The sequence below is a fragment of the Muntiacus reevesi genome, chromosome 2 (assembly GCF_963930625.1).
Source record: "Muntiacus reevesi chromosome 2, mMunRee1.1, whole genome shotgun sequence".
NCBI classification, from domain to species: Eukaryota; Metazoa; Chordata; class Mammalia; order Artiodactyla; family Cervidae; genus Muntiacus; species Muntiacus reevesi.
Genome location: NC_089250.1, coordinates 218,085,233 through 218,097,463, shown reverse-complemented (window position 1 = coordinate 218,097,463; position 12,231 = coordinate 218,085,233). Strand labels below are relative to the sequence as shown.

The window sequence follows — 12,231 nt, the reverse complement described above, 5'->3', positions numbered from 1 at the left end:
GTAATCAAAACACTACAGTACTGGTACAAAAACAAACACAGAGGTTAAATGACCAGAACAGAGCGCCCAGAAATAAACCCACATATCTATGACATCAAAATTAAACATAAAAACAGTATTCTTGATAATAAGATCAAACATATGAAATACTTAAGGGTTAAAGCTGACACATAAGTCATTAGTCATCAAGAAAGAAGAGGAAAGAGCAAGTGCAAAGGCCCTGAGGCACAAGTATTGTCAGCCTTGAGGGGGAAACTGGAGCTGAGTGGACAGAGGGAGAGAGGCTGAAAAGTGGGTCCAGGAGGTAGCAAGGGACTGTATGTGGCAGGGTCTCTGAGGCCTTGGTAAGAACCACCGAATTTATTTCTGCTCTTCCATGTGGATTCCTACTTAACGTCAACATGCTATAAATTGAACTGGAATCACACAAGGATGGACTTATTTTTCATTTGTGCCATGTTCACAAGGAAACCTGAGAGGTCATTTGCCAATGATCCTCTGTTGTCTTTGCTCAGATGCCTTGTAAAACTCAAATCAAGGCTCAAGAATTTAAAACAACAACAACAAAAAAATTCAGATAAAGCAAAGGTTTTAAGAGGAGATGTAATTCCCTGGATGAAAAAGTGAGGGGAAGGAGAAGAGAGGCAGGGAATGTCTGGAAGCAGAGGGCAAGTCTTGCATTACTCAGAGGCCATTGCTTCACAAAGACACAGATGGAGGCCCAGCTAGCAGCCACCTCTGGACTGTGTCCAGCATCAGCGGACAAAGAGAGGCCACGGACCCCCAGCTCCTGGTCATCTCCTGTCTCACCGGTCGCAGTCTAGCCCAGTAGGACCTGACTCCTCAGTGCCAGCTGGTGTCCCCCAAGCATTTCAGACATTCCCAGATGAAGAAACCACACGGCACACTCTGGACCACAGCCCTGCATTCATGCCGGGAAGTGACGGGAGGAATCAGCCTCAGGGGATCCATCAGGGTGCAGGGGGCAGAGGGGGGTGGTGCATGCTGGAACTTCTGTGTCTCCACCAGTGGTGACACAGGGGTCCTTCCAGATGCCAGCACTCACCCAGGGGGGGCAGGAGGAGGACAACAGCACCTGCGCTGTTAGATGATGGGGCAGGGGCCGTGGTGTGGAGGAGGCGGCAAAGGCTGGGACGCTCTCCATAAATAAGGAGCCAAGGGCCCAAGACACAGTGAAGCCAAGAGAAACGTGACCCACGCACGTTTAAGCTGGGAAAACTGACAACACGATAAAACATCCTGAAGACAATAAGTTCTTCCAAAAGGGAAAACAGGAAGCTGAAGTGCCCCTGAGTGTATGTCACTGCAATATACAGCCACCTGCCCTCCCAACAGAGCAAGCAGAATACAATCACAATATTTAATAAAGGGAATCCTCAAACCAATTGCCTGTAGCTGATTAGAGCTTAAAGAAGCAACAGTGAAAATTAAATTCACCTACCCTGAGGTTAGTATGGGTGCTCAGTTCTGTCCGACTCTGCGACCCCATGGACTGTAGCCCACCAGGCTCCTCTGTTCATAGAATTTCCCAGGCAAGAATACTGGAGTGGGTGCCATTTCCTCCTCCAGGGGAGCTTCCTCACCCAGGGATCGAACCCACATCTTCTGTGTCTCCTACATGGACAGGTGGATTCTTTACTACTGAGCCACCTGTGAAGCCCTGAGATTAAGGATTAATTTAAGATGACCAAGACAAAATATAAAGAGGATGTACGACATTTTTAAAGGCTGAGAGAAGTTATTTTGAGGGGAAAGATTACTATTACCTTTGATGAATAAACATAGTCCTACAAGAGGGAAAGAACATTTATTCAAGGGAAAGCCATGTTAAATGATACATCCCAGTGTTTTCAATTGCTTAACTGCATAAGAAAATACTGACATTAATATTTTATTATGTACTTGTTTTAAAAGGACTTAATGATTTCTCACAGAGCATGTCTATGCGTCAGTCTGAGCTGTGAATGAATTGGGTCCTGGGGCACCTGGGATCTTGCAAGACTATCACCATGAGAAGTGGTCCTGAAGTACGCTGATATGAGGACCTTAAAGCTGATCCATGTGGGACATGCGAGTATCGGATCCTGGACCCCTTCCCCTCTCTAGGTCTGCAATTCCCGTAGCTCTCAGTGCAGGAACGTGTCACGTGTTTGTGCTCAATAAAGTCTCAGATGCGGGAGGCGCCCCGGCCACCTCCGTCCCCCTGACGGCCCAGGTGGGGCCCCGCTCTCACCCCTCACGGGCGCCTTCTCCAGACCACACCTCTCACTGGTGAAACGCTTCCAGAGACAAGGCTGCAGTCAGTCAGTCCAGAGCAGCCTCGTATCTGCTCAATCCAGTGCTGGGGGCCTGAACAGCCTAGTGAGACTGACTGCAGCTGCAACAGCATCTCATGGAACCACAGCGGGCTTGGCCTTCAAGACGCGGTTTCAGTGCTGAGTCAGAGACGTTCAGCCCTGTGATGTCAGGAAGATCGTTTTATCCGAGCGTCAGTTACCTCGCTCAGACAAGGGAATTCTAACATTCAGTTAGAACACAGAGACGACTGTTGTAACGGAACTCTAAACAGAAGGGGAAGCAAGGGAGAAGTGACGTCCCCTGGTGCCTGCAGCAGACTCCAGAGACACCGCGCCTGACCCACCTGCGTCCGAGCTCAGGCTCCGCTTCGCTCTCCATCAGTGAGGACACAGCACATCCTCAACGTGAAAGGAGGCCCACGATCCCACTGGGGGGTCACGTCCCAGTGACAGGAGGGAACACAGACCTCCCGCCCCCAAGGGCATGAGCAGCGCTGTGCTGGGGGTGGTCAGAGCCAGCCCGGGAGAGCCAGTTGTCGAGTTTTCAGGAATTACAGGAGCTGGTTGTTAAACACAGTCTTCATTAAAAATTAAATTATAGATATTCACAAATTACATTAAAAACAAGGGCAACAGATGCTCAGAACTCCACCCTTCCTGTTTACAGAACCACATATCACTGTCAGCCCTGTTTTCTGGTTATTTACTCGTCATGTCTCTGCGTGGGACACATCACCCCTTGCTTCTGCAGGCCTTTCTGACAGTGAAGAGCCTTCACATCGAAGCTTGAAATCAATCACGGTGGATTGTTAACACTACGCAACATGAAAGTGAAAGTCACAGTCGTGTCCGACTCTTTGTGACCCCATGGACTATATAGTCCATGGAATTCTCCAGGCCGGAATGCTGGAGTGGGTATCCTTTCCCTTCTCCAGGGGATCTTCACAACCCAAGGATTGAACCCAGGTCTCCTGCATTGTAGGCGGATTCTTTACCAACTGAGCTATCAAGGAAGCCTGATACAAAACATGGCAAACACCAATTCAGGCCTAAAATTATTGTTCTACTGATTATTTAAGACCGGGAGCTAGCAAACCACCCAGAACCTGTTTTGGTTCAGTCTTTAAGAGTGATTTTTTTTTTACATTTTAAAGTATGCAAGGAAGGAAACGAGGGAGGGAGAGCAAAAGCATGAAAGCAAGAAAGAAAACGTGCCAGAGGCAGACTATACATGGCTGCAAAGCCATAAGTATTTACCAGTATGACTTTTGCAAGAAATGTTTCTGAACCTGATGGAGAGCATTTAATAATGTAAATGAAACTGAGAGGCCTCCTCACTGGCTGTCACCCCCAGGGGATGGAAGCAGCCTCCTTCCTTGTCATTGTGGCCCCTTGAGCTTCTAAGCCACTGTGCTTGTAAGGTGAGCGTGGACAAAAAGAGAGCAAGCCGGGCAGTCAGGCAGACAAAGATTTAGTACAGGAAGAGAGAGATAAAGTGACTGGCTTTAGAGAGAAACCAGCGCTCTCCTTTTACAGCCAACCCTTCTTATACCCTATCGATGGGGAATTGTGCCCCGGAGGGAGGGGCCTCAGTTTATCTTTAGCCCGCAGCTGGCGTCTTGTGGTCACGTAGTGGAAGGGGTCTCACGGTCGGGTGGTCACAGTCTTAAGAAACTGGCACCAGCAGAGAGAAACAGGATACCACCTTAAAGAAGAAACAGGAGGCCCACCAGGGCCAGGGGGCCGCCGTGACTTCATCCCTTGCTTGTCGGGTCGCCACAATGGGCCATATTTTAACTATAGCTATGAGCCCCTTGTGAACCCTAACAGTGCTGAACCCCTCTCAGGATCTGAGTCTCTTTCACCAGGAAGCACCCAGTGCCTTCCAGGGGCTCAGCTGAGAGGCTCAGGGATACTCACCCTCCCTGGGATCATCTGGGCCCCCTTCCACACCTTCCCACCTCAAGTAGGCCCCGCCCCATGTGTGTCTCTATGGTTACAGGCCCCGCCCCCAATCTGGATGGATTTCAAGCAGCCTTGGATCATTGGCTCCGGCTAGAATTCTCCCTACTACAAGGGGAACCTCATTGTGGTTGCCACATGTACCTATTTACACTATTATTTTGAGACTTCAATGAGATCATGATATATATAAAGTCTATAGTGTTAAGAATTACTCTGTAAAAAGTTACAAGTGGTTGAAGTTCTGAAGTTATCCTTAACAACCTCTGCTCCTCCTCAAATTCGCATATCTGGTAACACACAGCTCCTTTCCTAGCTCAGAACCCAGGATGGAGGTCCCTCTCGGACGCTGCTTTGGTTTTGTAACTTCTGCCACGTCCCCCTAAAGACCTCATTACACCTAGACACAGGATGGGGTCTGAGACCGTGAGAAATGCACAACCCCCTCATGGTCCGTCTAGCCAGTTCACTGTTTACTGAATAATCCTTCCTTAAGAAAGGAGAACTCAGGGTCTTCCATCCTTCCTTCCCTCTCCCTACTCCTTCTCCCCCTCCCCTTTCCTCTTTTTTTCTTTCCTTCTATTTATTTCACTAACACATTAAGCAAGTGTATAAAAAGCAAAGCCATCTAGGGTCGTGCAACAGGGAGTTAGCTCGCACCTAGAGTCAGCTCCCAGGCACTGCTGCCTTGGCTTGAACATGAGAATTAAAATTCATTTTTATGACAAACATCTGCTGCCCGCTGTATCTATTCAGAAGCTACTCCTAAATTTTCTAAGGAAGTGAGAAGGCAAAGGAAACAAAATCTCACTCCCAGTGGAGCCCAGCCTTCCAGCAAGATGCTTTTATGTGCCCAGAAGCACAAGAATCTTTGCGGCTTCGTTCAACAGAAAGAGTTGCAACGGTTGATGTGAGCTTCTTTTTAATGAAAGCAGTATTTTCGATGTTGACGGTTAACAACTGACTTCAGGTGTGGACACAAAGCAAAACCAACCAGCTGGATTTCTCGCAAAGTCTGCAGAAACCCTGGGAACCCGCGCGCCAAAGAGGACCCAGAGACTAAACTTGCATCTGCCATTTCAAAGCCCGGGATGTCACCTCCACCCCACGTTTTCAACAAAGATATAAACAATGCCCCGAGCCTTTCTTAAAAACAAGACATCAGGCCCAGAAGAGAGTCACTTATCCTAAGTCCCGTGTCACCAAACCGAGACAGCTTCAGCTTTCCCAGAGACAGCATCTTCAGTAAGTCCACCAGAAACCCCCTGACCAGCACCAGTCAGGGTGAAAGGTTGTTGCTGAAGGATAAGACGCCGGGATTCTTGGCCTCCAGAGGAGACAAATTCAATCCGGGGCCAGAGACGAGGATGGATTGCTCAGAGCTTTTGTGTAATAAAGTTTTATTAAAGTATCAAGGAGATAGAGAAAGCTTCTGACACAGGCATCGGAAGGGGGCAGAGAGAGTACCCCCCTGCTAGTCTTCAGCTGGATGTTATATAGTCATTAGCAGTCTGTTAGTGAAAAGAAAAGACTGTCTTAAAACTCAGAATGGCACCAGATAATTCATCCCAGGCCATAAAATGATTGACTTGAATCTTGTAGAAGGACAGATTACCATACAAATAGTTTCGTTTACATTGATTAGGGGAACAGTATCTGAGTATAACACACCAGTTTGTCAAATAGGTTGAGCCATTTGGCGGAACCAACTTGAAGACAGAGTCTGGGGTACATTAACATGCTGCTGCTGCTAAATCATGTCAGTCGTGTCCGACTCTGTGTGACCCCATAGATGGTAGCCCACCAGGCTTCCATCCCTGGGACTCTCCAGGCAAGAATACTAGAGTGGGTTGCCATTTCCTTCTCCAGTGCATGAAAGTGAAAACTGAAAGTGAAGTCACTCAGTCCTACCTGACTCTTCACGACCTCATGGACTGTAGCCTACCAGGCTCCTCCATGGTCTGTTAGGAACTGGGCCACCCAGTGGGAGGTGAGCGGCTCCCCATCGCTGGCATTACCGCCTGAACCACCAACGCCCCGCCCCACCATCCATGGAAAAACCGTCTTCCACAAAACCAGTCCCTGGTGCCAAAAAGGTTGGGGATTGCTGCCCTAAAGGAAATAATTGTGCAATAACCAACTAGCTTTTTTTGACGAATAAAACCTCCCTGTTCCCGCTCCCTTCTGTCTATAAAACTCTTTCATTTTGTACAGCTTCTCAAAGTTTCTTTCCACCTACTTGACTGATTCAAGATACTGCCTGATTCAAATCAATTTTTGCTCAAACTCTAAAGGTTTTACAACACCCCAAACAGACTCCCCTCCCCTGACAGCTGCCAGGATCCCAGAGCAACCAGGGCGGGTACCTGCTGTTCTCTCGCTGTCCCTGGAAGTGCTGGGCGAGTCCACTTGGTCCTGGATCTGCAGCTTTTGCTTCTTGAGCTTCCAGGCCATCTGAGCATTTCTTTTTCTGCTCTGGGTCAGGAAACCTGCTGGAGGCTGCCTGCTCTGACGCAGGAAGGAGAGTGTCTGGCATCAGAGTGGATCTGACTTAAGGTGGGGCAAACCTATCAAAGATAATCGGTGGGGAACTTTTAACTTAGGTAAGTTTATCCATTTACAAGATGCCCTGAAGCAGCGGTCCCCAACCTTTTTGGCACCAGGGACTGGTTTCATGGAAAACAGTTCTTCCACTGATGAGGGAGGAGCGGGATGGTTTTGGGATGATTCAATTGCATTACAATTATTGTGCACTTTATTTTTTAGTTGGATTGTTATTGAGTTCCAAGAGCTCTATATCTATTTTGGATAGTAACCCCTTACTGGATATATGATTTACAAATGTCTTCTCCCATTTGATAGGCTGCCTTTTTATTTTGTTGATGGTTTCTTCCACTGTGCAGAAGTTCTTTGGCTTAATGAAGTTGCATTCATTTATGTTTGTTGTTGTGGTGGTGGTTGTCACTGCCTTTGCAATCAGATCCAAAAAAACATCACAAAGACAATGTCAAGCACCTTACTGCCTATGTTGTCTTCTAGGAATTTCATGGCTTCTGGTATTACATTCAAATCTTTAATCCATTTTGAGTTAACTCTTGTGTATGGTATGAAATAGTGGCCCAGTTTTCCTAACATAATGCTAAAGAGACTGTCCCTTCCCCACTGTATATTCTTGTCGTAAATTAACTAATATACAGTCTTGGGTCTATCTCTGAGCTCTTTATTCCGTTTCACTGATCTATGTGTCTGTTTTTATGCCAGTGCCATGATTACTACAGCTTTGTAATACAGTTTGAAGTCAGAAAGTATGATGCATCTAGCATTGTTCCTCTTCCTCAGTATTGCTTTGGCTCAATATCTCAATGTTCAGGATATTTTGTGGTTCCATACAGATTTTAGTATTATGTGTTCTAAATATTTCTGTGAGAATGCCACTGAGATTTCAATGAGGATTGCATTGAATCTGTAGATCATTTGGGGTATCATGGACATTTTTACAATATTATTTTTTCCAATACATTTGTGTCTTCTTCAGCTTCTTTCATCAATGTCTCACAGTTCTCAGTGTATGGATCTTTTGCCACCTGCCTTGGTTAAATCTATTCCTATGCATTTTCTTCTTTCTGATGCAATTATAAACGAGATTATTTTCTTGATTTCTCTAATAGTTTGTTGGTAGTATTTAAGAACACAACAGGTTTTATACATTGATTTTTCTTAACCCTGCAACTTTACTAAATATGTATATTAGTTCTAATGGTTTTCTGGTAGAGTCTTTAGGGTTTTCCATATACAAAATCATGTTGTTCACAATAATAATTTTACCTCTTCCTTTTCAACTTCATTACTTTTTATTTCTTCTTCCTGACTAATTGCTCTAGCCAAGATTTTCAATACTGTGTTGAATAAAAGTGCCTAGAGTCGGCATTGTTGTCTTGTTCCTGATCTTAAAGGAAAAGCTTTCAGCTTTGTACACTGAGTATAATTTTAGCTGTTGTTTTGTCATATATGGACTTCACTATATTGAGGTACACTCAATCTATACCCACTCTGTTGAGAATTTTTATCATAAATGGATGTTGAAATTTGTCAAGTGCTTTTTCTGTGTCTATTGAAATGATCATGATTTTTATCCTTCATTTTGTTAGTACCCATTGGTTGTTGAACCTTTCTCTCCCAGAACAGCTTTTGCTTTTCTTGTTTGTCTGATTTTGTGTCCTGAGACCTTAGCCTTGGAACAATCAAGTTGGGGGCCCCAAGATGTGACCAGAAAGAAATGCAGGGTAGAAATGCAGAAAGAAACGCCAGTGGCAACTAAAGTTCTACTGATTGTTGCCAGCTTTCAAGGCAACTATCTACATCTCTCTCTCAGCTGTGTTTTGGGAATGATTTGGGTCTTGGGAGGGTAGTATCTTCTGCACTCTCCTTAGGAATGTCTCTTGCAGCTGAAGGGGAATGGATTTTGCCACCCCAAAATATGTCAGTTACACATGAGGATTATTTAGCTAAAGGCAACCAAGAGCTCAGTAGACTCAGGAAAAGCTCTTTACCTTCCCTTCCACTGCCTAATTTACATTGGAAAGAAGGCCTGTACCACAAAGAAAAGTATTATCAAAGATGGCATCTTGAAACAGGAGGGAAGGGGCTGGGAACAACTTTCAAAAGAATGACAAAGCTGGTGAGGATACAACATAAACTGTTCAGAACCAGTGAGGTACAAGATAGTGGAAGATGTGACTTTCAGTGGACTTTGAGCCTTATTATGTGTTCATCGTAAATATTAGCATATGCTGAATGATACAGCCACAGGTCCCATGACCATTCGGACGCTGATCATAAAAAGCCAAAGAGTGGTGGCCCAATTCCTGGAAATCCCCGTCCCTTCCCCCAAATTGTTGGAATAATCCTCCCACTTATTAGCCTATGAAATTACCCAGGCCACAGAAACTAACCACCCCGTATTTTGGGGCCACTCTCGACCTTTGAGATAGACTACATTCTGTCTGTGGAATGTGTATCTCTCTAAATAAATTCATTTCTTATCTATCACTTTGCCTCTCATTGAATTCTTTCTGCAATGAGACATAAAGAACTCGAGCTTGTCTTAAGACCGGTGTGGGATTTCAATTGAAAGACAGTGAGTTTGAATCCTAGCCTGGAGTCTCAAGACCTAATCTGAGTTTTGGCTTGGTTTGAGTTCCATCTGAGGTGTGTGGTTTCAGTTTTACCTAAGAAACTTACATGCTAACCAGGCAATCTTGTTTTTGCAACATCTCTGCTTTCCTGTGAATTACCTTCCTCCCCTTTGTATCATCAGACCCCTACCCCTCTCCTTAACTCTGGTGTTACATAGGATATTGTTACCTGTCTGTCTTTTAAGTTTTCATATCTTTATGGGGCTCCATAAATGTGTTTCTCCTATTACTCTCTCACATCAATTTAATTACTAGGCTAGCCAAAGAACCTAGAAGGGAAGAAGGTGGAGAATTTTCCAAGCCTACATATCCAAGCAACTGTGCAATACTGCCAAGACTATTTGCTTTTTGTCTCGGCTGAAATCTGACAAGGTATTTGAGAGAATTCTTTTTAAAGAATGGTCAGAAGTTGACCATGTTGGAAGCTGATATTCAGAGCCTGATAGGAGTTTTTTTCCCCCAAGGCTTTCTCCTTTAAGCTAAAATGAAACCATGTACCCAGAGCAGGGAAAAACCTTCTGAAGCCTTCGTGGAAGGGTTACTAAAACATTCCCATGACACAAAGCTCTAAATCTAGGACAAGGTAATCTTCTGACTTCCATCTTAGTTGAAAATCTTCTCCCTGATATAAAGAAGCAAACTGAGCGCAGACGCCGCCACCTCAGAGCCTTCCTTGCTGTCTAGCCATGGTCAACCCCACCGTCTTCTTCGACATCGCTGTCGGCGGCGAGCCTTTGGGCCGCGTCTCTTTTGAGGTAAGGGACCTGGAAACCAAGAAGTGACTGCTCATCCAATCCGTAAAGCTATGTTAACAGATTGGAGCTGTTTGCAGACAAAGTTCCAAAGACAGCAGAAAACTTCCGTGCTCTGAGCACTGGGGAGAAAGGATTTGGTTATAAAGGTTCCTGCTTTCACAGAATAATTCCGGGATTTATGTGCCAGGGTGGTGACTTCACACGCCATAATGGTACTGGTGGCAAGTCCATCTATGGCGAGAAATTTGACGATGAGAATTTCATCCTGAAGCATACAGGTCCTGGCATCTTGTCCATGGCAAATGCTGGCCCCAACACAAACGGTTCCCAGTTTTTCATCTGCACTGCCAAGACTGAGTGGTTGGATGGCAAGCATGTGGTCTTTGGCAAGGTGAAAGAGGGCATGAATATTGTGGAAGCCATGGAGCGCTTTGGGTCCAGGAATAGCAAGACCAGCAAGAAGATCACCATTGCTGACTGTGGACAAATCTAATAAATTTGACTTGTGTTTTACTTAACCACCAGACCGTTCCTTCTGTAGCCCAGGAGAGCACACCTTCACCCCCATCTGCTCGAAATATCCCATAATCTTTGTGCTCTCGCTACAGTTCTTTGGGTTCCATATTTTCCTTATCCCCCTCCAAGTTTAGCTGGATTGCAAAGTTAAATTTATGATTATGAAATAAAAACTAAACAATTATCAAAAAAAAAAAAAGGAAGCAAACTGAGGATAATGTAGTTGGGTGAGTAGGGCAACTTCCATATCATTCAGGAGGGCCCAATCCTTTGAGGAATTAAAAACTGTACTTTTCTTACAAATCTGGTCTTCACAACATCAGACATGTGGCTCCAGAAACAATTCAAAGCCCACCTATTCTTTCTTACCAAGTCCCAAACATTCCCTATTGATCTCAGAAACCTTGCTGATATTTGTAAAATCTTTGAACTTAGCAAAGAAAAGCCATTTGTGGTGGAACTTGAATTTTTCTCTGTGCCTTTTGAGATGTGAGTTTCCTCCAATTGGGTCGAGTTAGTCTCCACTTTCAGAGTTCAATCTGAGAGAGGAAGTCCCACGTACAAACCACCTCCGTGTATCGCACTGTATTCACACGAGGGGCAATTTCGCTTAACTGGGGGTTCAGGGGTGATTTTGGAAGGAGGAGTTGACCAAGTTTATCACCATTTTGTCCCCACTTGTGTGACATAGGTGGGTTGGGATATAATGACTCACCATCGTCATAAGTGATCACCAACATTTACTGACGTTTGCTGGGCACCATGTCTTGTGATCAGAACAAACTAGAGAGATGAGAGCCAGCTGAACTGGCTCCCCAGGGATTCTGACAGTATCTCCCATCCCTCTTCACTTCCCTCTGCGTCACCACACTGGCCTCCTCCAGATGTTCCTCCAACAGAGCAAACTCAGCTACCCCCACTCTCCCCAAACACTCAGCCGGAGCGCACGCAGTCCCTGCTGCCCAGGGCACCCTCCCTCATCTGGCCCACTTCCTCACTGAGATCTTCCCCACCTGCTATTTAAAATCCAGGGCCTACAGCAGTGCCTGGTGCACAAGCAGATGTTTAGCAAATGCTTATTAAACCCACACGTGCTTGCTAAGTAGCAACTGGGTCCCCGAGGCGAGCCTCCTGAACAGCTGATATCCTTAACGGGCTCTGCGGTCTGAGAAGACTGGGGAAAGGGCACCCCAGACGAGGACACAGCAGGGCAGAGGCCCTGAGATGACAAAGTGCTGGGAGAAGGGTGGAAAATCATCTTTGCGGCTAGAAGCGCACATGTGAGGAAGTGAAAGGTGAGGTCTGGGAGGAAGCTGTGGGGGAATGCAGGGGCTCTGCAGGCTGGGATTGTGCTCTGAACACCCCACGTGGCACAGTGGTAAAGAATCCGACTGCTAAAGAAGGAGACGCACAAGACTCCCTGGATCCGTGGTTGGGGAAGATCCCCTGGCTTGCCTGGAAAATCCCATGGACAGAGGAGCCTGG

At 45.8% G+C, this 12,231-nt stretch overlaps 1 protein-coding gene across 1 annotated transcript; it reads left to right on the top strand.

Moving 5' to 3' along the window:
• Nucleotides 1–10,126: 10,126 nt before the first annotated feature.
• Nucleotides 10,127–10,945, top strand: LOC136160864 (peptidyl-prolyl cis-trans isomerase A-like). Its single transcript, XM_065925062.1, has 2 exons — nucleotides 10,127–10,230; nucleotides 10,298–10,945. The coding sequence occupies exons 1-2, from the start codon at nucleotides 10,162–10,164 to the stop codon at nucleotides 10,721–10,723; spliced, it is 495 nt and encodes a 164-aa protein (XP_065781134.1). The 5' UTR covers nucleotides 10,127–10,161; the 3' UTR covers nucleotides 10,724–10,945.
• The last annotated feature ends 1,286 nt before the right edge of the window (nucleotides 10,946–12,231 follow it).

Bases quoted from the DNA above. Each gene is read 5' to 3' on its own strand.
- LOC136160864 (XM_065925062.1), top strand. From the start codon at position 10,162: ATGGTCAACCCCACCGTCTTCTTCGACATCGCTGTCGGCGGCGAGCCT. The intron at 10,231-10,297 runs GTAAGGGACCTG...AACAGATTGGAG, and splicing joins TGGGCCGCGTCTCTTTTGAG to CTGTTTGCAGACAAAGTTCC.